Source organism: Megalobrama amblycephala, linkage group LG17 (assembly GCF_018812025.1).
Source record: "Megalobrama amblycephala isolate DHTTF-2021 linkage group LG17, ASM1881202v1, whole genome shotgun sequence".
Classification (NCBI taxonomy): domain Eukaryota; kingdom Metazoa; phylum Chordata; class Actinopteri; order Cypriniformes; family Xenocyprididae; genus Megalobrama; species Megalobrama amblycephala.
Genome location: NC_063060.1, coordinates 44,477,581 through 44,503,766, shown reverse-complemented (window position 1 = coordinate 44,503,766; position 26,186 = coordinate 44,477,581). Strand labels below are relative to the sequence as shown.

General features: G+C 40.4%; 1 protein-coding gene and 1 long non-coding RNA gene across 3 annotated transcripts; one reads left to right on the top strand and one right to left on the bottom strand.

Moving 5' to 3' along the window:
• Positions 1-2,571: 2,571 nt before the first annotated feature.
• On the bottom strand, positions 2,572-4,979 carry LOC125251348. 2 transcript variants are annotated; one of them, XR_007180979.1, is made up of 4 exons: positions 4,725-4,979; positions 3,573-3,656; positions 3,183-3,322; positions 2,572-3,078 (listed from the first exon to the last, which is right to left on the bottom strand). It is a non-coding gene; the product is annotated as an uncharacterized LOC125251348 (long non-coding RNA). The 2 variants fall into 2 exon arrangements; XR_007180978.1 differs by having other exon boundaries at positions 2,572-3,322.
• A 3,882-nt stretch (positions 4,980-8,861) lies between these two features.
• On the top strand, positions 8,862-9,791 carry LOC125251958 (putative nuclease HARBI1). Its single transcript, XM_048165015.1, has one exon. It carries the CDS (start codon positions 8,862-8,864, stop codon positions 9,789-9,791), a length of 930 nt encoding a protein of 309 aa, XP_048020972.1.
• Positions 9,792-26,186: the final 16,395 nt, after the last annotated feature.

The following is a 26,186-nucleotide window of genomic DNA, read 5'->3' as shown; positions in this document are numbered from 1 at the left end:
CTGGAGCGGGCTCTGGAGCGGACCCACCGGCTGGAGCGGACTCACTGACCGGAGAGGTCTCCGGGCCCTGACGTCCGAAGGAAACCTTCTTCCTTCTCCTCCTCCTCGCTTTACCGGGCTGAAGCTGAGGCTCAGTGCCCACCTCCCCGGTGACTTCAGAGACGGATTCATGGTCAGGAGCATGCACACTGCCTGGTTGACTTGGTGAGGCCCAATCTACCCGGTGGCGAAGATAGGCGGCGAATCTCCAGAAATCCAAGTCCTGTAGCCCCTCCATCTCACACCGAGGTAGAGGATCGTCAATGCAGCCATTAAAGAGATCCTTCAGCGCCGCATCGTTGTACCTCAGCCCCACCGCCACCGTCCAAAAGACCTTGGCAAAGCATCCTACCTCTTCTCCCTCCTGGCGTAACGCAATCACTGCCCCAAGCAGAGCCACACACTCCCTGCATGAGCCTGACAAAATAGTCCTCATGCTGCTGGATCTTAATTGGTGGTTCGTTCTGTCACGGAATGCACAGACACGAAATGATAAGATCCACGTGCAGTTTAATGATGTAAGTCCAGGGAATAAACAGTCCACAAAAACAGAAACCAGAAACAAAGTGCACGAAACAGTAAACAACGAACCACAAACACAGGCAAAAAACACTGAAACTAAATAGACAGAACTAATGAGCAAACACAAAACACCTGTGTGCAATGACATGAGGCTGATAAGTCCAAGGGGTGAATTATGGGAAATGAAGTGAAAACTGGTGACGTAGTCCGTGCCCTCTGGTGGCCAACCAGGGTACTCCAACTGGATATCGTGACACATTAATGTGCTCCCTATTGCAATACAATATTCGTCACACTATAGCAACGCTCTCCCACATATTTTGCTATTGTAACTGCGCCTTATTTCCGTCGTTGGTATAAGTTGCAGTGGGTGGTAATAGACAAGAAATGTACAGTTTTCTAACATCTTACTGATAAAGTTTCTTTAGTCGCTCGGCAAACCTTACAGTCTGAACCGCTGTAGGAGTTCCACCCTTACAGGTTTGTGCCCAGGAAACACCACAAAAATTCGCAGAAAGCGCTTGAGAGCGAGGCACACTTTTCTTACTGTTCTGCACACAGTGGCCTTACTAATGTGCTCTGCATCCCCGATGTTATAAAGAAAACTGCCGTTTGCAAAGAAACGCAAAGCAACACAAAGCATCTGCTCGGACGTAAGCGCACGGCCACGATGGCTGGTGTTTCTGATGTACGGATGGATGAGATTATGAATATACCTAATTGACTGTAAAGAAAAACGGTACCGCTCAAATAAAAATGCATGGGGATATGACAAAAAATCCACTCGGGGTCTCAAAATCCTTTCACGATGTAAATGCAACTCTCTGCGAATTAATGCAGCCTCCTCATCGACAGGATCCTCCATAAAAGGACATGCCATTTTCACTGCATGCAGGTCTCTGTATGCGCAATAAATGAGTGTATCGAAAGAATGAATGAGGTACTTAAATACCACTTCCACTTTAAAAAAGGGGAGGAGACCGAAGGAAACTCTGGGTTTACCGAAGAAAACCTGCTCCCAACCAGGTTAGGTTCACAGAGTAAGTTACCATGGTAACTGACTCTGAGTAGACGTTACCTCTCTTTCAGAAACGGGCTTGACTTACCCTGCTTTCTCGGGTTTGACCTACCTCCCATTCTGAAACAGAAAACCCAGAGTTTCCCTCATTTCAGGGTTATGAGAGTTTTCACTTAACCTCCTTTCTGAAACGGGCCCCTGATTTACAAACAAGCAAAAGAAAACAGTAAGCTTGTTATTACTTGCACCACTGTCTGTTCATTCAGAATCCTGAGTAATCCATTTGCACACTGAAATATTTTCTATGCACTTTTACTGTCCATTGCACTAATGTAAATGATGTTCATTGTTCATAGTTTCTGCTTATAGTGTACATACACTTATACATAATCTATCTGTATAGTATGTTCATAGTACACTTATCTGTATATTATGCTGATAGTATTTAAAACCTGTAAAGTATGTCCAAAATATTGCCTTATTTGTATTTTTTTTTTGTACATTTGTAACATATTGTAGACACTGTATATTTTGTACTTACTGCTTATTGCACTTCTGGTTAGATGCTAACTGCATTTCGTTGCCTTGTACCTTACATGTGCTACAACAATAAAGTTGAATCTAATCTAATCTAATCTAAATACGATGGTAACCTGTCACTAAGAGATGAGTGTTTATCAGAGAAACAACGTGAGGAAGGAAGATCTTCGTCTGCTGCCTCTGCTGTGCTTTGTGTTTGAGGGGAAATTTCAGTCAGTGTGTGACTGAAAACTCTGAATGCAGATGCGACGCAAGTAAGATATTACTTTATAATCCTTTTGTTCTTTATGCTACTTCTTTTAAAAGTAAAAATGATTTTCTAATGCGTACAAAGTAATTAACTAGCTAATTTATAAACGGTTCTCCTCTGTGCGGCATACAAGAATGACCTTTCTAGTACATATTGTCAGATGGTTGTAAGCTTGAATTAGTTATTCTGTAACGAAGGGGACTCACAGGCAGCGTTTTATTAATAACAAGAGTGGTCGTACAGGCAGGGTCAAGACAGGAACAAACAGGAACAGTGAGGAACAGGCAGAGTCGTAGTCAAGGGACAGGCGATGATCAGGACAGGCAGCAAAGGGTCAAAAACGAGAGACAGGCAGAAAAGATAACCAGCAGGCAGACAGGATATACACGCTCAGAAATGACACAGTAGTAATCAAGACTTCGCAAACTGGTGGTGTGAGTGTGAGTCCTTTATAGTCCTGATAATGAGCTGCAGCTGGGTGTGGTGATCAGTGTGGTGTGCTAGGGTGGATGTGGCAACAGGTGATAGGTGGAGTGAGTGCATGTGATTGACAGGGGGGATGATGGGAAATGTAGTCCGGAACTGACAGGATTCGTGACATATTCAAAGGACTAACTTCCTTCAGGCTGCGTGTCCCTGGTCTCAGTCGTCTGTCTTTCACTGGTGCCCTGAGTTCTTGATGTGGTCCTGGGTGTCCCTTCACCTTCACCTGTATACAAGCATATTGTATAGCCAGACAAGCAGTGAGTGAAATGATGAATGTGGTTGAACTTCTTTAAGAAAACAAGCTATTGTATTTTAATACATGCTAACCTTTTTCTGTTGTACTTTAAAGTATGGATGTGGCTTGAATAAATACTATTAAATAGACTCAGTTGATGCAGGTTGTGTGTTCCTGGCCTGTGTGTCACTGGTCCCTGGAGTATCACTATTGGATGTCCCTACTCCTGCAGCTGTATGTATTTAAACACAGAGTTCATCCATGCTGTTCGTTACACAATTGCATTTGGTTATTTCTATCATCCTACCACATAGCTGCATTGTACCAATACATTTTATCTCTGACCATGTAACTTGTAGTAGATAAATTACAATTACTACCACCACTACTATTATTACTAATCTATTAGGCTGCTAAAAGTAATAATTGCTAATAATAATAACAATAACAAAAACAGCAACATAAGTACTAGTTGTACTTACAAAGTTCAGAGAGAGGAGAACATGAAGGATCAGGTGTCCTTTCTCCAGCAGGTGCCGGCCTCTGCAAATATTGCCTGAGTGCATCTGGCCATGGCCAATTAAAAAAAACAAACATATTTTAGTATATTCCTAGAGGGGAACTGTACAGAAGGGTGAACACCACGTCAACACCACTATCAGCATAATGGTTACTGTGTGTGTGTAAGCCTGCTAGTTATAATGAACGTAGAGTAGAGAGCAACTGTACTTTTCATAACTAGCATGCATACGTTATCCGAAATACTGGTCTTTTGACATTTACATCCATGTAGGTTATCAGTGAAGTTAAGTTTGGTTTGCTAGTAATACGTAGCAAACTAGCAAAGTAACTAGCTAGCTAGTGATAGCTTAGTGACAGCAATGAAACGTTCAAGGTGATGATGCACAATACTAAGCAAATTTATTTCATTTAACACCTCAATGGCTGAGATGAGAAGATTTATCTCTATACTGGGTTTTCCTTTTATCTTCTTCCTTTCTCCGTTTTCTTCCCTGTGCACCGGAGGGTTTATTAGACCGCTTCATTTTCTTCAACTGCGCACTTGCCTAACGTAACGTAACGGCGACTCTAGAGGGCGCCCGCGCTCCCAACATATTTGTCGCCCTAGGCAACCGCCTAGTTCAGTCGCCGGCCCTGGTAACATATCCCTCGGTATTGTTGTTTATTGCTTTAGGTGGCATGGTTTGGTCATCAAGGTCTGTTAGGCCCAAAGTTCACCTGAAGCCAAAAACCTCCACAAAATACAGTTCAAGTCCACAATTTTGCTATTTAAAGTTGATTTTTCTCTTCTTCACACAATCTTCAAAAGAAGAATGTTGTTTTGGGCAGGATTCTTTGGATTCTTATTTGATTGAAAACCTTGCACAAGCTCAGAGAAACACTGCAGCAGCCATCTTGGATTCTCCAAGATGGGGAAAACTGTCTAATAAGTGCTCAAACTCCAGTCGAGGCTGTAATGTGATTGGTTTATGAAGCACAGCTGATCCAATTCAGAGGTTGATCTCCTTATTTAAGAAGATCTGGAGGAATTACAGCTGGATAAATGGATCCTCAGATTGAGCTGACACAGAGTCTTCAATCAGAGAAAAAATTTGATATTGATGCTTGTTCACCTGCTGGAGCTTCTTTATTCTGCTGTTGAATGATGTTCATCTCAGCTTGCAACTGGAAGATCTTAGTGGCAGGCTGGTGTAGTTCATCTCAAACAAGCCTTTTGTTCCTGGAAGCAATGGACGTAAACAATGTATGGGAATGACACAGAAGAGAACATATTGGTGAATAAAGTCATTGTTTTTGCACACAAAGTATTCTCGTCTCTTCATAACATTAAAGGGGACCTATTATGGCCCATTTTACAAGTAAAATAAGTCTCTGATGTTCCCAGAATGTGCATGTGAGCAAAAACCTACCCTTTCAGTGTGTGCCCTTTATATGCAAATGAGCTCCTGCTCTCAAGAAGAGAGTGGAGCTTCAAGAGCTGGGGAACGGTTAAGCTCAAACCGGTGCGCAACGTTTTGCTACAGTTTCCGGGTTGAACGACATGTTTCCTGGAAACGGTGTGAAATGGGGTTTGAGATACATTTTCTCTTGTTTGGTGGGAGTGTCAGAAATGTCAGCCCAATCAATGGCAACCTGCATATAAACGTCGCTGTATTAAAGAGACAGCTCACACAATGGGTATTAAAGGTACACTATGTAATAATTTTGCCCGCTAGAGGTCTATTCAAAACAAAGGCGTAGCTTGATGACGCCACGTTTTAGAGCGGAATCTTGGGACATGTGGTATCCATTCTCAATGCCCGGTGCAAAAGAATAGGGATAGGACTCAGGAAGAAATCATGTTCATGGATGCGATTATTAACGTTACTGTAGTAAGAAGCAGAGCAGGAGCTGTGGGAGCTGAACGAGGAGCTGGAGCGATTGAGCAACACACAAGCAGAACTTTTATTATGACACAGTCGCCAGCACTGCTTCTGCTTTTCTGGTCATGAGTATGAGGTAACGCAGCTCTGTTTATCAAATTAGATACATTTGAGAGTGTTGAAAATGAAAGTGTAAAAGCATCAACAAGGTACTTTCAACAGGCCATGAAAAAGCATGATTCTTCTACAGCAATAACGGACGGGTTAACCATAACTATAGTGATATATATGTGCATTATGTAATATATGTTCCTTAATAAAAATGTTCATGAACTTCAGCATTAAGTGAACTTTCAAAGTGATTTCCGTCATTTTTACAGATGATAAATTGTATTTACCTGTGAAAACAAACCTGGAAAGAGACGTGAGGCTATGAGAAGAAAAACTAGAGATTCTTCGTGCATTCCAATGAATTATTAAAGGTGCTACAGAGGATGTTTTGTTTTATACATTTTTGCAATATTACTTGAAACTGTCTTTACTAATTGATAAAAGACTATTTATTAGGTGCACTGAAAGGAATAATATTAATATACATCATCTGTGCATGAGGTAGGGCCTTAAAAACATCAGCCAATCATTTGTGTGATCATCACGTAAACAATTGGCCCTCTGGCTTGTCAGTCACTGCCATGACGTTCCTTGTGAGAGACGTGCGCGGCTGCACGCTCCAGTAACTTTCCACACTCCACAGGCGCCACATGCAATGTTTTTGTCAGGAGACAGGAGTAACAACTGCAGATTATGAGTTATCTGCGGTGAGTCCGATATAATGAACATGACACAGCGAATGCCGGTGGTAAACAAACATACTCGTGCACGAGTTTTGGAGGCGTTCCCTCGAAATGAGCTGTGAAGGAGGGGGGTTGTTCTCACGCATGCGCTTGTTTCAAAAACTCAACAGTCTTTGGTTTCTCAGTCGACAAAAAGAACCTCTGTATCACCTTTAATGGGATACCAAGTGTTACGTTATCCTCATGATGTATGAAAATAAAACAAGAAGGAATATTGACAGCTCATTCAGTCAAGCTGACAGATACGCTTTATTTGTAGGGCAACCTTATGATTTGAAACAATTCGTTTCAGTCTTTTTAAATGGAAGATCCCAAAACCGGAAGTGGAACCCATAATTCGAAACACAGTGGGCTAGTCATCCTGTCGATATAGCGGATAAATGACGTCAGATTTGTATTCTCTGTAATGTCAGAAACTGAGAATATATACTGCATGGAGATAGAACAGGTATAGTTTTGAATTTTGCTTAATAGGCCTCCTTTAAAGACTTAAAGATAACTTTTCTTTCACATTTTATACCCATTTTTAGACTCAAATTAACTAATTAATGTTAACATCATATATATATATGACTTTGAACTTTAATGTGTTTTAATTCGAACACATGAATGAACTCTGCTTTATGAACTCATACAACCTTTTTACCATGATTGTTTGTATCATATTTGTCACTGTTTTCATTTTAATAGAAATATTATCTGGTAAAACAGTCTATGTTATATACCTGAATTTAAAAAAGGTCTGAAGTATAGACTAAATAATTTCCTTTCAGTATATTCAATTGAAATGATTGGTATAATAACAGTATTAAGGTGGATAGAAGAGATAAAACCATTAAAATCGCTAATATGCTCAGATTCAATGGCTGTAATGCAGAGCTTAGAAAGTGGAGTTTCAGTCAGAGATGATCTAATAGTAGAGATTAGAAATATACTGTTAAATATTCAAAGCCTAGGAATAACAGTTCAGTTCTGTTAGGTTCCAGCACATATTGGAATTAGAGGTAATGAAAAGGCAGATGATTTAGCTAAAAAGGCACTAAAAAATAAAGAAATAGAAATTAATGTTCCAATAGGGAAAGGAGAAGCGAAAACTAAAATAAAATTTGAAATAAAGAAATGGCAACAGGAATGGGAAGCAGAAACTAAGGCTAGGCAATATTACAATTTTCAGAAACAGGTTGGTGGAAAAAGAATTAATATGAAAAACAGGAAGGAAGAAATAGTATACTCAAGATTAAGAATGGGACATACAGGACTGAATGCAACACTGAAGATGATAGGAAAAGGAAATGGTTTATGTACAGAATGTCAAACACAGGAAAATGTAAAACATGTTTTATTTAGATGTGGAAGGTACAGTGAGCAGAGACAAAGATGGAAAGAAATGGACGATAGCATTGAGGATATTCTTGGGGAACAAGGAATGCAAAGTGAAAGAATTAGAAACTTATTTATTTTCCTTAAAGACAGTGATTTAATTAAAAGAATTTAAAAGTATTATTATTATTATAATTTTTTATTTTTTTTTGCCCCATTTTTGATTGAATAACCAAAGGTTTACTGCAACACTCTACACACTCCTGTACAGTAGGTGGCGGTATGCAACACATAAACGATGCAATCTGCCAAAAAACTAAAAGAAGAAGAAGAAGAAGAAGAAAACAGGCTGCGTCCGAAACCGCCTACTCAATGAGTAGGTACTCAATTTCATTAAGTACTTACTTAACGAGCGCTAAAAGAGTAGGTACTTAACAGCCAAATCTCGTTGAGTATGCGAGATCCGGATATAATCCGCCATGTTGACGTTATCATGTGACCTACGACGTTATCACAAGCGCAACAATTTAAAAGATATGACCGACAGGTGCACTAACACCTGATTGATTTCATCAGTAGCTGGACAACAATAAAAAAACCTTGTACGTTTTCTGCAACATCTGCCAAAATGTTTGCACTTAAAATGTTTGAAACAAGGAGACGTCGGGCAGCCGCTCGAAGATCTCACCTTTGGAGAAAACTGATTTTGTACTCTAAAAGTGTAAGTACGAATTGCTAAAATTAACATTAGCCCTGAATGATTGCACTATAATATTGATAAATGCAAACCAATACTTAATTATATTACATATTTTCTTACTGAAATTATATATTTGTGTAAAATAACAAAATGTAAATTTAATTGTCATGACATTTTATGCATGAATAGTACACACATGCAGCCAATGTGAATATATCAATTTTCAGTTAAAAAATGAATTAAATATAATTATTTTAATTCATGCATTAACTGACAACAAGATGAACATAAACAAAAATGAGTAAACGACTGAATAAAACAAATAAATACAAATCAACAACACATGAAACAAATCTTAATTCAAATTTATTATTCTAACAAGCTATATCATATTTACAGGCGGACAACCCCACGTCCTACTGCCATCTCAACAGAGCTGTGCCAATATTGCAGCTTTATTTCAATGAAGCAGCTGACCACCGTGCCCACCTTCGCCTGTCTTTGCCATCCATCATGTCCCTCATTGGTGCACTCAGGCTGGAATCTGACCATGGATGGGAGAGGGACATCGAGGTGCTTGTCTTCCTCTTCTGGCTTGCCCATGCAGCATCCTACAGGGTGGTCTCACAGACCTTCGATATCCCCAAGTTCTCTGTGCATGACATTGTGCACAGAGTGAGCCAGGCAATCATGGGAATTTTGAGGAGGGTGATTTGCTTTCCGACCGGAGATGACCTGGAGGCAGTGGGAGCAGGATTTGCACAGCTGGCTGGGTCACCAGCTTTCAGCAGAGTCGTTGGTGCTATAGACGGCTGTCAAGTCCGGATTAAACCTCCAGCAAATAACTCCCACTGCTACTACAACAGGAAGCTGTTTCATTCCATCCAGCTCCAGGCCATCACTGATCACCGGGGGAAATTCCTTGATGTCTTCGTGGGATATCCTGGGTCTGTGCACGATGCCAGGGTCCTGAGGAACAGCCCTGTCTACACTGGCAGCCTTTATCCACCACCAGGCAAGTGCATCCTCGGGGATGGTGGCTATCCTTGCCTGAGTGCACCCATCTGCCTCATCACGCCTTACAGAGAGCCTGTACAGAACCCTGTGCAGGCTCGTTTCAACAACAAGCACTCCCGTGCCCGGAACATCGTAGAGAGAGCTTTTGGGATGCTGAAGACACGGTGGCGCAGTATTTTCTTCAAGGCCTTAGAGGTAAACCCTGCCTTCGTGCCTGAGGTGGTTGCGTGCTGTGCTGTGCTTCACAATCTCGCTCTTCTCAATGGCGACATCGTTGAGGCAGAAAATGAGGAAGACCATGATGACAGGCCCCCGGAACACAACTTAGAAGCAAGAATGGGAGAAGATGTGCGGGACAATCTGGCTGCTGCAGTGTCTGCGGCAAACATCCGTGTGCCTGCTCTCCATGAGCACACCTACCTGTAAAACAATAAAGATTTACAATTCATGTCAGCATTCTGTTTGTTTACAGCTTCATTTCTTGTTAACAGTTACATGCTAATTTTTGTTGTAGCTTTATTACTTTAGTGTTGTAGTGGTAGTTAACTACTGAACTGGTAAGCAGAAGGTTGCTGGTCTCTCTGCAGCCATCACCACCAGTGTGTCTTTATGCAAGCCACTTTACTCCAGGGGCATTGTCCCTGTAATAAATGCACTGTAAGTTGTTTTGGATAAAAGCATCTGCCAAATGCATAAAAGTAAATGCATTTACTTGAATTTTGTAAAGTCTTATTTAAATTGTGTCTTGCATAAATGCTTAAAGCTGCTTAGTAAAATGCATACATTTACTATTTGTATTAGCTGGGTTAAAAAAAACAGAGGGATCAACAACATAAAGGCGAGTAAATACTGACTGAATTTGTATGTTTGGGTGCAATAACACTTCAGCCACTATTTTACTGTGTGTAGTTAATGCAAAACTCTTAGGTCATTCAGGGCCATTGTCCTTCAGAGTTTTTCCTATCCTAATTCTACACACCTGAACAATCTAGTTAAACCAATTAATGACTAATTGAAAATGACTGACAGGTGTGTTGGAACTGAACCCAGCAGGGCAGTAGCCCTCCATGCCCTGCCCTGAATATCCCTGCATGTGCTCTGTATGCATTTATAAGTCACATTATATACACAACAATAAAACTATTGTTAGAGGCCAAGCCCCAAAGGGGCTGTAGCCCCTATTGTAATTGTACGTTTTCCCTTTTATTATTATTATTCTTCCTCCCGAATGGGTGTCTATGGCAGCCCTATCAACGGAACATGAGAAAATGATGAAATTTGGCACACTTGTAGTGATGGTCATGTCTAGAAATCTGACCAATTTTGGACCAACTCTATAGCGCCACCACCAGTTCAAAAATTCAACATTCTAAAGGTTATAACTTTTGAACCATTTGGTCTAGAAAAATACAATTTAGTACATCTGATTAATCTCTTCATGCTGATGCTATTCAACTTCTTATATTAAGTCTCCGCCCATTACAGTAGCGGCCATTTTGAAAAGTACAGTATTCCGTTTTTTCGCTACTCCTCCTTCAAAAGTTGTCCAATTTTGTCCAGACTTTGATCAGATGATCTTTGGTCTGAGCCGCACAGAAATGACTGAACAGATTTTTTTTATTCATCTTTGTTCAAAAGTTATGATGTCACGAAGTTAACAAGGTTGACCCAAAATTGCTATAGAGGCTGTATATCAGCCAAACTTTGAGCAATCAAAACAAAAATTGGTACACTTGATCAAGACCATGATCTGAGGTTCCATGCCGAATTTGGGAACAGCGCCACCTACAGGTCATGAGATCTGAAAAATGGCTATTTTGGCCAATAACTTTTGAACACTTTATTAGAAAATCAAGATCTTGATGTCTATGGATTCCTTGGGCCATGCCGAATCCGGGGATATTGAATTTGTCAACATCGGATGAAAAGCATGTCCGCCATTTTGAATTTTGTCATAAATTGCAATATCTTTTAAACTATTTGACATATTTTCACAAAAATTGGTATGTATGACCTTTAGTAGGTCCTGAAGGTACCGGAGAAGTTTCAACACAGCGCCACCTACTGTTCCACAGATATAATGTTTTTTGCAAAAACGCTTATAACTTTTGAAAACACTTTCCAAAACATGTATACTTTATGTCATTTTATTCCCTGGCTAATGCCAATTCCAACGTTGTATCATTTGTCATTTTCCTTAAATGTACCTGTCTGCCATATTGAAATAAATGAAAAACGTTTTTTTCGCTACTCCTCCCACAAATTTTGTCCAATTTTGTCCACAATCAGCTCAGATGATCTTTGGACCGAGCCGCATAGAAATGACTGAACGGAATTTTGATATTCGCTACCGTTCCCGAGATATTTGTCTCTGAATGTGATCTTGCTTGTGTTTGTTGTCTTATGCTAGTTAGCTTAGCATGATAATTGCTTAGCATGCTAACCAGTTGTCATTCTTTTTAATGTGGCTCTTCAGCTATCAGGTTAACCATGAGCTTCATTAGCATTAAGTTAGCTTAGCATGCTAATATGGTTACCATGCTAAGTAATGCTTTTTTTGTAAATTCTTTCTTACACTAAAAGTTCTCTTCCACAGCAGATTGAACATGTGTCATGATGTAGCTCAATTTGTAAAGCCAGGTACCTGAAGAGCCCTGTATCCGAAGCTAGTGGGTTCGAATCCCGGGTGGAGCGGTTTTATGAAAGAGTGTGTTTTGTTTCCTTTATTGCCTCTTGGATTAGAAATAAATGCTTTTTGTTTCATGCTGTGTTCATTTTCATCTAAGCTTCTGTACATTCTGAGATCATTCTCGCCCATAATTCTGAACCAGCTGTTTCATGTTTGTTCATTTTCTGCTGTTTTTCCTCTTCCTGCTCCGTATTGCGCAACAGCATGATGAGCTGCAGAATGATCTAAAGCAAAGTTATTAAATATAACATTCAGTGCAGTTTTATTAAAATTCTTCATTTTGAGTTCATTTTCACATGAACTAATCAACTTCGGCAGTTGTGCCAACAATCCCCTGCACAGTGGTGCAATGAGATGTGCAATGGACACTGGACCTGGAGGTCGTGGGTTCGAATTCCCTATTGGGTGGTCATTATGCAATTGTGTCTGAGTCATTTTGATTCCTTTTTAATCCAAATAAGCATTGTACTAATCTTTATTCATCTTGAATTAAATACAAGTGTTTTTAGTTCATTCCGTGTTCATTCTCATCTGAACTTCTATTGATTTTCATTTCATTTCCACCTGTCCTTCTGAACCAGCTGTTTTGCATGTACATTCAATTTCTGTTGTTTTTGCTCTACCTGCTCCGTATTGCGCTACTGCCCCTTCTGGGGCTTGGCCCCAAATTGCTGCTTGCAGCTATATTTTGAAAGTGTTTTTGTACATTACACCACACATATTCACAAAATATTCAGCACTTCATAATGCTAAAATTCATAAATTAAATATTTATTTCAAAGTTATAACTTATTATCTAGAAGTCTATAATATATTGTGATTGCCTAGAAATGATTGTTTTATATACCTAGTATTGTGCAAAAGTCTTAAGTCACCATTTGGTATTGTTGTAGCAAAGCTATAATGAACATGTGGCAAAAATGTTTTTTACAAGTGTAAAATTACCAATTACCTTTACACTTGAGCAACAGAAGAACCCTGGCTTTCTTAAACGGAAAAGGACTGGAAGCCCAAGAAAGACCAAGAAAACTTCTGATTAGAAGTAATATGATAAGCTTCACAGAGTTTCTTGTTTGACATGTTTGTTACTGATGTTTGCCTAAACAAGCCATTTTGTACAGATTTTTTTTTTAAATTCACATTTTATATATTTTTAATTGTAATGTTCATATTTTCTGTTTTTATCTTAATAAAGAGAAGAAAATATGGATGGTCCTTAAAGCATTGCTAAAACAACAAAGCTGGTTGTGCCTTATGATTTTGGCACAGTACCGTATGCTTTTATTTAATTCTATTTAAAAAATGTGTTTGTTCATATTACACAAACCCAAATGTGTAAATGATCAGAAGATGCTTTTGTGTCATCATTTATTTTTTAGCAAGGATTTCAAGGAGGGAAAGGAACCTTTCGTCCCTTTCCTTAGTCTCCCTATCTCTCCTTTCCTCTCTCTCTCTCACTTCTCGTTGCCATCTCTCTTCTCTATCCCTTGCATCTCTTTCTTGCCTTTCCTCTCTCGCTTGTCGCTCTCTTCTGTCCTCCTTCTCCTCCATTTCTCTCCACCGTCTCTCCTCCCTCTCAGCAGCTTCCCGCGCTCTCTCCACTTCACTCTCCTCCATCTGTTTGAGTAGGTCTTGGAGGTCGTCTGGCCTTTTTCTTTTAGCCCTCGTTGGCTCTGGGCTCACTGAGGATGAAGAACTCACAGCTACAACTGGGTCAGATGAGGCAATAAGGGCAGGTGGAGTGATGGAGGGTCTCATCCATGGCACTGAACCATTTCCAGGATGCTGCTGTGGGTTCTCCATCCTCAGTGCTCACACCGGTCTTTGGAGATTTCAGATCCTACAAAAATGCACAAACATAATACAAAAGCTGTCATTTTAATAGCACAATATCATTTGATTTCTTTATTAGAAGTAACAAAATGATCTTACTTTATATTTTTGTTTGAGGTTTTCCCATTTTTTTTTTTTTTTACAAATGCTGCGGTCACTCTGCCTTGCAGGTCCTGCTCGGCCACAAAAGATCTGCAGCAAATAACAGAAATCAAGAATCAGAAAAGTGCTGTAAGGACTGTTTGAAATTACAATAATTGAAATAAACTACAAGTTACAATTTAAATAGACTTTTAATGACTTTTCTAGTATACTCACTCAAAGCCTTTGATGGAAGCATTCCGCTTTCTGGTGAAGAGGGCTTCATTAGCCACTCTCCACCGGATAAGCAGAAGTGTGTGCTCATCTGTCCCTGTAACATCCATACAAGATTTAAGTTATTTCTGAGATTTGTGTGCTCAATACTACATTTAAATGTTGAGGTAGTTATTGATGTGTTAAGTAACTTTTTATCCAACACAAATGTTCCTAAATTTTTCAACAGAACTAGTGGACAAATAATATAGGTTACTTATATTTAGTTACTTTATGGAAATTTATTTACATTACTTTCATTCATCTATTGCAAACTGTGCTGACAACAGTGAATTGTACTAAGTTACACAATAGCATGTACATCACTCAGATGTCTACTTCATATCTAGGACCTAATAGACATACTCATGAAATTCATATGGACGATTTTCCTACAAGATATTAAATAGACATTTAGTAATCGTATTTAAAATGTACATTACTGGAGCTCCCCTGTTAGCTATACATAATAAAACATGTTCAACAGCAAAATCACAATAATACTATACCATTTAGCGCCTTTAGTTTCAACAATTTGCTCTACTGTAATTCAACAAATGTGAATTTAAAACAAGAAACCGTGTTTTTGGTTTGTAATACTCACATTTGAAAACACCCGCGTCTATCTTTTCAGCCATCCTTCTTGCTTTATGGCGGATCGCAGACATTTAAGTGCATTACCGCCACCTATCGCACAAAACGTATCCTCTTCTTCTTCTTTATGATCCTCTCCCGTGGCCTCCTGGGATAGAAAAGTATCTATCGGATGACCACTCAAAAATCTAGGCGGAAGCAGTAGGCCATACGGGAACTTCTTGACTACTCATTTATGATTACTTTGGTTTCTGACATACTTATTCGCTCGCCTACTGCTTTTCCCCTACTAAATAGTAGAGAAGTAGGCAGTTTCGGACGCAGCCATTCAAATATATAAAGTCAGTAATCATAACATAAGTCAACTAAAACATTATCTGAAGCGTTTCTTACAATTTAGTTTTGCATCTAAAGCATCCAAATGACATATACAGGCAGTGATGTGCAAACAAAGTTTTACAGTTATAAAGTGAATAAATTAGTCTTCATCAGAGCAGAAACCATGATCCGCTTACATTACAATTTATTTGTAATTAAATAAACTTAAGTTTCGCCAGATTGGCCCCTCATTCGAGTCCTCTCATAGCAAAAGTTGTCCTAGTTAACCAGTGCTGTGATGTTACTGTTCGGTAGCTTCAGATCAGAATCACGCATGCGCAGTATCATCAGCTCACCGGTTCTCAAATCAGACACGTCCGAAAGAAGCGGTTCTCGGTTGTGTACTGATGATCCGAAAACTGTTGCATCCGATTCTACTCGAGAACGAAATTAAGATTTGAGAACCGCGAGAGCGATTCAAAAGGAGTCGCCTGTTTGCTCTCGCTGTAGTTTGATTACGTCATTTTTTAATCTTCATATCACCTTGTTTAGAAATGAAATAAACTGTCCATGGATTATTTATGAAACAAATAAATGTTTCCAATCTTTAAAAAAAATTAACTTGAAAGCACAACTGCACAACTTTCACTATATTACTATTTAAATAACATTAATATAGAAAAATAAATTTGTAGAACTATTTCTGAACATTAGTTTGATCTGTGTACAAAATATTATGTCCATGCATGTAGTTTATTATGTACAGTATTATGTACAGTATTTTATGCTATTAATCTGCTATGGTGTATTTGGAAAAGCACAGTAAACGTTTTGTATTTTGAATTAAGTCATAAACATTTTTCCAGTATGTTTTATATTATCAGACTGTCCGATGTTCAACAAAACTTGACTAACGCGCTTTTCATTCTCTTGAAAAATTATACGCATGCGCAGTATCATCAGCTCACCGGTTCTCAAATTGGACATGTCCGAAAGAAGCAGTTCTCAGTTGTGTACTGATGATCCGAAAACCGTTGCAACCGGTTCTTGACTCGAGAATGAGAACGGTGACAGGCCATGTATGTTCGTTCGTGTGTCATATCAGCTGCTCTGCTGCTCGTGCCAATCATCATCAGTTCTCTCTTCACAGCAGGTAAAGTCAGTGTACTGTTGGAGTAACTGAATAACTCCGGGATGTTGGTTTATTTCGAGAGGTAGTGTCAGGCACGTCAAAAAGTGAGTAACTTTAGTAATTTGTGGATTCGTGTTTGCTAACTGGAGATGCGAACTGTTTGGAACGATTCAGACCGATTTGGTGAACTGGTTCGACCGGTTCACTGAAAAGAACCGGTTAAAAAAAACGATTCGTTCGCGAACCGGACATCACTACAGAGGAGGAGTTCATCATGAGGAATGCTGCCAATTACAGATATCATCTTGACGCTGTTGAAGAAGATTCTGCAAATTCATCAGTCTATGGGATCACCAATGCCTGTTGCCTTTCAAAGCTGGAGCATGTGCCCTCTCCAATATTACACCTCTTTCCACCAGACATTATGCATGATTTCCATGAAGGGATCATACCAATGGTCCTTAGTCTAAGTATCTCCCGGTGGCTAAAAGAGAAATACTTTGCACTAAGTGATTTAAATTATGAGATTGAGAACTTTCCTTATGGCAAAAATTATGTGTCATCAAAACCTGTACCACTCTCAGATAGAGCTCTCAAAAGAGGCAGTGCCATGGAGAATATTACCCTTTTTCGACTACTGCCATTCATGATTGCGGAACAAATTCCAGAAACCGGCTATTTGTGGAGGCTTTACCTCCTTCTTCGAGAGATAGTGGACATTGTCATTGCTCCTGTTATAAGAAGATCCTGGATTCCATATCTATCAGAGAAGGTAGTTGCATTTTTGTCCACATTCCAACAACATTTTCCTGGAAAAATCACCCCGAAGATGCATTACATGATCCATTATCCAAGGTTAATCCTATCTTATGGTCCTCTGGTGCATCTGTCCTGTCTCCGCTTTGAAGCAAAACACCAGTATTTTAAAAGAGTGGCCACAGTTCTTGGGAACTTTAAGAACATTACGAAGACTCTTGCCAGACGACATCAATTTCGACAGGGCTGGGAACAATCAGATACACAAAATATTCCTGTGCAGGCTCTGCCAATAGATGCACGTGAAGCCTTAATGTCTCAAAAAACCTCTGTGCCTGTGACTGTCAGTAAAACAACATACATCTGTGTAAACAATGTGGCATACCATATGGGAGACTACATCCTTGTCGACACAGCACATGCAGAGGAGATACCATTGTTTATGGAGATCCAGGGAATATACTGTGTAAATCAGACATGGCTTTTGTGTGGGAAAATGTTCATTCCTTCTTATTTCGACAATCATTTTAACTTATTATGTTGTTGAGAAGTGTCCATGGACTGTTGTGAAACCTGGTGAGGAGATTGGCTACCACTGCCTTGATGGTAACAGGAAGTCAGATGGGCAGATCTCAATACCACTTAGACACTGGATTACAGTCAGTCCCTCTTGTTAATAGTTTTTTTTCTTTCTCCATTTTTCCACATTTCCTATTTCTTTTCAAAAATAATTATTTAATTCATTATTTTTTTTCAAGTCAATTATTTAATTTCTAGATATAAAAATTTAGTTTTTTTCTCTTTTAGAAAAACAAATAGATGGAGATACATTATTGTCATTGAACGAAAGGATGGTGGAGCATTGTTGCCAATAATAAAACAAAGAATTAAATTCAATAGTATGATGGACAACCTGAATATCGACAAGATGGACAAGAATCATGTGTATGTCAATTTAATAAAATCTGAAATTTTTATGTTCATCTCAACTTTAGTTCAGCACCACTCTAACATAATGATTATTATTTCTTAATATATTTAGAAATGTTAATGATTCTTTTGTCCTATAGCTTAGTGCTCAATTCATCAGTGGCCCAGGAAATGGGCCATCATCTAATATAGATCATGAGACAAATTCAGGAAAAACTTGGCCAACAATTTTTAAATTACCAGATTTCCCAGCTCTGTTGAAACAAAAAATGGAAAACAATATGGCTGAATTGCACCAACCAACATCCCCGTTCAAAATGGAGGTCAAAGATTGTGCAGGTGTTGTTTGACTCTATATGCACCATAACTTGGTAAGTCATACATCTATTAATAGGAAACGACAAAATGTTTACATTTTGAAAATAATATTTAGTAAATAATAAATCTAATAAATATTATTTACATCTGCTATTGAATTACCACAATGATACTGCATTTACTGCATTTATTAATAGCAAATGTATAATTTTACCATAAGGTATCCTACACAGCAGCAGTATAAAGAAGTGTGTACTGCACTGATTGAGATGTATCCAAACATGCACATTCATGACATTTCTGTATCCAGTTCACGTACAATCTGTTGCACTTCAGCATATTTCTATGCGTATATATGTCTACATAATGTAGAAGGTGTACATTCTGTGTATAGTGTGTAATGTGGTGTTATCTGTATGTATGTACATTCTGAGTATAATGTGTAGAGTAGTACTAACTGTAAGTATGTCTAATAGTACACTGTGTGTACTGACTATATGTATGTGCATATTGCACATTTTTACCTGTTGAAGTCTGTATGGTTATATGTTAACTGTTTCTGCAATTTTTCAGAGAAAGAATTTCACTCTCCAAGGCACATGTGCTGTGGTGATGTGACAATAAAACTGACTTGACTTGACTTGACAGAATGTGAGAAAAAGAAACCTAATATCTCCATGCTCCAGGATAAAATGAAGAGAACTGAGAGGGAGAGAGATGTCTACATAAAAGAGAGAACCACTCAAGAAATACTGATTCAGTACCCTGCCTTGCGCTTACTGGCAATTGTAAGACTGACATATTGTATTTAATTAACAATAATGTGCTTCAAAAAGTATTTCAGGTGACATCTAAATATCTATGGCAATGTAATTCCTAAAGAGATCTTTGTCAGAAATGAAAACAAAATATAATACTGACGTGGACAGAAGAATTTTGACTGGATTTGGGACTACTGCAGAGAAAATACTGACTGAGGCACAAAGAAGAGGTGTGACTAAGGATCTACTGGCTATGTACAACACTGCACTTCAATCACATGCTGAAGAGGCACACAAAGGCGATTTTTTTATTGCTTACATTAGATAAGCAATGAAAGTTTATATTAAACTTTATAATAAATTTTTCCTAGTTTTCTCAATGCATGGCAAAAAAAAAAAATCAATGTGAATTCACTCATTTTTTTTTTTTTTGTGAATCCAAATCAAACTTGAATAGTTGGTACAGTGGAGCATGAGGTCCCAGGGCACTGGAGGACCTGGGCCGTGGAGAGTGGGGTCCTGGTGCACTGAAGGAACTGAGCCGTGGAGAGTGGGGTCCTGGTGTACTGGAGGACCTGGGCCATGGTTCAGTGCTGTACCAAGCTCCGCAGCCGCCAAAAAAAAATACTTGGGGAAAACCAAGGCAGGTTTTATGAGAGGGGGCTCTGGTGTGGCAGCCATGGCATGGTGAGGCTGTGGCATGAGGCTCTGGCGTGGCAGCCGTGGCATGGCGAGGCTCAGGCGTGGCAGCCGGGGCGAGATGAGGCTCTGGCGTGGCAGCCGTGGCGAGACGAGACTCTGGCGTGGCAGCCGTGACATGGAGGGGCTCTGGCGTGGCCTTGGCGAGGCTCTGGCATGGCATGACGCAGGCGTGGCGGCCATCTCGGGGCGAGACACTGGCACAACGGGCTTGAGTGCGAAGAGGCCGGGGGGCTTGAGTGCGAAGCGGTCGGTGGGCTTGAGTGCGAAGCGGTCGGTGGGCTTGAGTGCGAAGCCGGCTTGAGACGAGACATTGGCGTGGCAGGCATGGCGAGAGCAGGCATTGGCGTGGCATAAATAATTCCAGACGTGAACATAGGGGCATGGAGACAGTCTGATGTGGGTGGTAATGTGGGATTGTGGGGCTCATCATCCACAAACCCCACAGTAAAAGATGATCCACTTAAAATCAGGGCACGGTCGATGTATTGGACTAGGGAAAAATGATTTTTTCCCCAAGGCAATCGTGAACGCAAAGGTTAATTAAGTCCGTGACGGAAGATGTCTTTGAGTGCCACGTCGTTAAAATCAACACAGTGGCATGCATCACAAAAGTCTTTGACATAGTCCTCAATAGGACGTTTACCTTGAATAAGGCTCAAGAGGTAAACTGCTGGGTTGATTGAGGTCTAGCTTTCTGTAATGTAAGGAGTCCACTGATGGCAAGTTGAAGAGAACCCAAGTGCAGTTTATTATAACAAAAATACAAAACAAAGATGTAACATGGCTTGAGTTGACTTAAACTGAAATAAAATAGACTTGAACAGACTTGACTAAACTAAATAACATGACCTGAAACAGACTTGACATGAACTCACCAAATCAATGGATTACAGGGACAAAGTTAGACAAAAGAACAATGAAACATGAGGACTATTTATACAAAAAAAAACTAATGACAAACAAGGAACACCTGTGAACAATCAAGACAATGAACCAATGACAGAACAGAACTGAAACAACATGACTAGGACAACCAATAAGGACATGACACATATGCTGCGTCCCAATTCGCCTACTTATACTACGCCCTAAAAGTATGTACTCTTTTTGTGAACAAAAAGTACTTACTTTTGAGTGTGTAGCAAAAGAGTAGACAAGCTTTGGGACATACTATAACGTCATACAATCGCATCTTTGCTCTCTGTCGCATACTGTCACCGTAAACTGGCCTCATCTTACATCCTCCACATTTCATTTAGCTAATTTCCTACCGTATCGGAGTGAAATGCAGCACGTTGATCTGCAATCGTGGGTCTTTCATGTGGAGAACTATCCTCATATTAATGCATAATGATGCATTTAAAAGTTAATGGCCATTCTGATATTTATAAAAGTCCACATTGGTATTTGCAGATGAAAAATAACACAGATAACATTAAATAAATATTTTCTATCAGGTTGAACTGATTATTAGTCACTCAAACCTCTCAGCGTCGATCGCGCATATCCGCCATGTTTTGTAGTTTTTTAACACTTTTTACTCGTGTTTGTAGTTCTGAACTGAATCCTCGTCCAACGCGCAATGGGTTGTGGGCAATATTAGCCTTTATAGTGTGCACGGAACCACACTTCGAAAATCTACCGGAAATAGTAGACCATCCGGGGACTTTTGGCATACTCTTTTCAACATACTATGCTTTGGGACACATTATTTTAATCTCACATACTATTTAGGATGGATAGTATGGACATTGGGACGCAGGGATAGACTAAGGGAGAACATGAGGAGCAAGGGAAGCATGACACAAACAAGCAACATAAAACAAACTACAAAATAAAAGACATGAAATCAAAAACATGAACACAAAACCAAAACACCCATGACAAATTTAGACATGCCTCAATCTTCTCAGAGGACGCTGGTGAAAACGAGGAATATGGGACCCAAAAAAAGACAATGATTAGAAACAAAAATGCTTGCAAAGACACAAGATGGATTGAACTTGGATGGATACACAATGGAGAGCAAGTTCGAACCAAATGTGGTGGTGGGATAAGAAAGCTGAATGTTCTGAAAACTGCTGTTTATGATGACCTCATCAAGCTGGGAAAGGAGATTTTTTTCCATCAGGGTCAGTCAAAGAAAGGTCAATGAAATCAGTTTCTCTTTCAAAATATATGATTTTCAAGAGTGTGAAATTCCACGCAATATCACCATTGGAGGGCTGTATGAATTTTTCAAACTGAGAGTACTTAGATTCTCCTTGGTAGCACTTGATCTTGAAGAATCTAAAGCTTCTTTGGATGATCTTCAATCTTCAGGCACACCATCAGAACATAATGTTGACTACTTCATAACAGATGAGACCTATTTGTCATCTGATGATGAAATACAGTTTGGTCAGTGGAGATGACCAGTGGAAATACAGTGGAGGATCCTGACTACAACTCTGATGATACTCTTTCCATATATGTACCTTAAGAAGAGATGCCATCCCAGTCAAGAGAGGAAGCACAGTTGGTAACACCTCAAGGAGAGATACCATCCCAGTCAAGAGAGGAAGCTCATTTGGAGCAATATTTTGCTCCAAAGGTGCTGAGACATCATTCATGATATGGTGGAACAGTTCAAAGATGCCAGTGTTGTGTATTGTTAATGAAGTAACTAATAATAAGAAATAAATCATTACTGTTTAGTGGCTCTCTTTCATAGGTTCACTCGACGCTGCATAGCTATGACGCAATGAGAATGCACCCTGGGTGTGCCGATTGTCTGAATCCCATATAGTATCACGCCAACTCATTGGCTGATGCCGCGGGTGCCGCCCCAATGCTCTGACGTCGCTATCCTATACTTATAAATGCGCCTTTTGCTCCTCAGATTTTTCTGCCTTCACAAAAAGGCCATTTTACCCCTTCTGCAACGGTTTATCTGACCCAAATTTTGGATTATTTTTCAAACAATGGCCATTCTCCAAGCTTACCAGGCGGATGTTTTGAAAGAAATGGATGAGGGTGATGGTGTTCCTCATAGATGCCCCTATCTCTCAGTCTGGTTTGTTCGGGGAGGTGGTCAACACTGTGGTTGACAAATTTTGGGCCGCCAAGTCCCAGCTCGTGGTCGCCCATTGCCCCACCAGCGACCCCATAGACATCTTGAGCTGAAGCGGCCCAGTAAGCCCTTCGCTTCAGCTCCTTTGAGTTGCTCCTGACCCTCACGTCAGAAAGAGGAGAGCTTCCCCTGCCTTCCAAGGTTGGGTCAGACTGTGCAAGCATTTCTGCCCACCTTTCACTCACTCTCCTCACCCAGCTCTGTCACATCCACCGCCCAGCACGCTTTGGTTTACAGTGTTTGGTCAGCATCATCCCTTTTCGTCACGGGAGATAAGAGACGCACTAAGCTTTTCTCCCCTCACCGCCGATTTGTGTGTGTAGCCCGCTGCTCACGTAATCGGAGACACATGCAGTTTTCTCCAAGAGCCAGCAGACCCCATATCGGTTACACAGGCTGTGGGTCCTCTCATCCTGCATCCTTTGTGGTCAACTGTGCTACCCTGCAAGGACCAGTTCGACACTCTAATGCAGGTATGTCCTCTACATTGCGACACACTGCTTCCTCTATCACATTTTTTTCACGAATGGAGGCGTCTGCCAGGGGTATCGCCTTGGATTCTAAGAACAGTGCAGTTCAGTTACTCACTTCAGTTCTGTCGCAATCCCCCCCGTTTCAATGTGGTTCTTCTGACTGTAGTGAACAGCGCCTCAGAGGCTTCTGTGCTATAGCGGGAACTATCTTCCCTCCTATTTAAGGGGGCAATAGAAGAAAATTGGAAGTGGAATGCAGCTTTTTCAGCCGCTACTTTCTAGTTCCGAAGAAGGATGGTGGTCAGTCTATGGTTGTAACTATGGTAACAATAAAATGCTAATAAGAATGTTCCCCTTAATGTCCAATATCACTGAAATTACTGGGATTTTACACATGAAACAAAAACTAGTACATTACAAAACTAATAGATCTGTGGATTTTAGATTTTGAGATTTCCACCTAAAACTTAACGTGAATATTAATGAGACGGGTGGTGCTGCTTATCACACATCAGTTTCTGAATGTCTGGCTCCAAAGAGGAGAGTTTCAGTCTCATATTAGGCTCCACGTTTAGTCTGTTGTGCTGTTTTGTTTTCAAACCAACCAGTGTGGAAAACCCAACTTTACAGTTGTATGTAGTTGGGAAGGGCATGAGCACTTTGAGGGCAGATTCTGCAAGCTTTGGATGTTCAGGAAGGAGCTGAGCCCAGAAGTCTGTTAAGGGCTGTTGTTTGAATTACATTTTGAGACCTCCATCTGATGCAATGTCCACAAGACTATTGCCTTCCTGTATTGAGAGCTTGGTACATTGCTCAATGATGTCGCCAAACGGATTTCTGATCCACTCAAAGTCCACATCTAGCTCTGGAAAGTATTTCCCCAGCTGCATGTGAAGGCCTTGTAGATGTTCCTTTATGGCTGTGACGGTGTCGTCACCCAGGGTCTCTTCAGTTTCGAGAAGAAAGTCCGCTAGAGTGGGGAAACAGTCAAATTCACGGCGATCGATACGTGCGCACCAGAGCTTTAATTTGGTGCGGGCCCCTTTAATTTTGTCCTGTACAGTGAAGACTGTGACCGTTTTTCCTTGCAGTGCTAAGTTGAGCGTATTGAGCATGCTGAAAATATCTGCAAGATAGGCTAGTTTTGAAAGTCACATAAAGTCATGAAGTCGATCATACAGTTCATCAGCTTGGTGCAGAAATAATTTTACTTCATCGCGCAGTTCAAAGAGACGAGACAGGACCTTGCCACGGGACAACCAGCGCACTTCAGTGTGGAACAAAAGTTTTGTGTGCTCACTCCCCATTTCTTCACACAGGACTTTAAAAAGACGCGAGTTGATCGCCTTGCCTTTGATTGAGTTGACTATTTTAACTGCCTCGTCTAAAACGAGGTTTTAAGGCAACTTGGCATCTTTTTCACCGCGAGCTGTTCTCTGTGAATGCAGCAATGAGTTGACACAGAGGATGGAGCAACATTACGCACACGCGTTACCAGGCCCTTGTGTTTGGCTGTCATCGCAGTTGCACCATCAGTGCAAACTCCAACACAACATTTCCAGTCAATTTTATTATGCACAATGAAGGCATTTAGTGCATCAAAGATCGCTTCTCCTGTGGTGTTCGTTGGAAGGGATTTACAGAAGAGAAAATCCTCGTGGACTGAGCGCGCATGGATGTATCTCACAAAAACATAGAAGATTTGCCTCGTTACCAATGTCCGTGGACTCGTCCAGCTGAAGAGAAAAGAAGGGACTCTGGTGTAATCGTGTGATCAGCTGCTCTTGGACAGTTTCGGACATTGAAGTTATGCGTCGCTGGACAGTGTCATTGGACAGAGGTACTTTGTGCATGTCATCACTAGCTTTCTTCCCTAACATTACGTTTGCCATAACTTCTGCAGCAGGCTTAACTAGAGTCTCTCCAATTGAATGGGGTTTTCCCGTTTTTGCAATGAGTAGAGACACTCTGTATGATGCCTCAGTAGCCTTTGTATTTTCACCGGGCATAAAAAACTGTGAGGTGTTTTTACTCATGTGTCGCTCAAGCTCATCACGTTTTCTCTCAAAAAATGACACTGGTTTATCTGTACAATCTTTGTGCTTAAACTCAAAGTGACGCTTGAGTTTCTATGGTTTCATTGCTTCATTAGCCAATATTTCATAACACAAAACACAGTGAGGTCTAGGATCCCCAGTCCAGAAAAATCCAAACTTCATGTACTCATTGTGATATTTTCGCTTAACTTTCTCACATGGTTTTCCACGGTGCGCTAGCTCCGTGGTATGCGGGAGTGTGGTGGCCAGTGGCCGTGACTCGGTATCTTCGGTTCCGGCTTCAGTGGGCCTTTGTGGTGCTGTAGTTTTGCTGCATTCAGTGGACGCTTGATCTTTTCTTTTGACTCCTCTTTGGTTTAGCCACCGATCCATTTTTACGTTATTAAAACAGAATGGCAAGAACTGTTTCGCAAGTACATTAAAAATCTACTTAAATAAGTGACGATTTTATAAACACTTGCCTAGTTTAGGTCATCTTTTCGCGGACCACACTTTAAGAATTACTGATCTAGATGGAGGAGGAGAAAGAGGTCTTCTTGAGCGAGTTGTGTTGAGCTGGCTTGTGGAACGGTGAGACTGGCAACCTGGGCGATCAACAGGTGAAATATGATGTGAAGGAGGATCCAACCTGTTTGGCGAAAAACGTGCAGGAGTTTCTGGCACATTAGAAAACTCGTTGTCGGAGGGAAACGATTTCCTGGAAGTCAGTCATGATGCGGTTTGGGCGGGCCAAATGCCAAAAGAACTAACAACAGGAAGAGGTAAGATGCTGGTTTGTATACCTTGGTATTC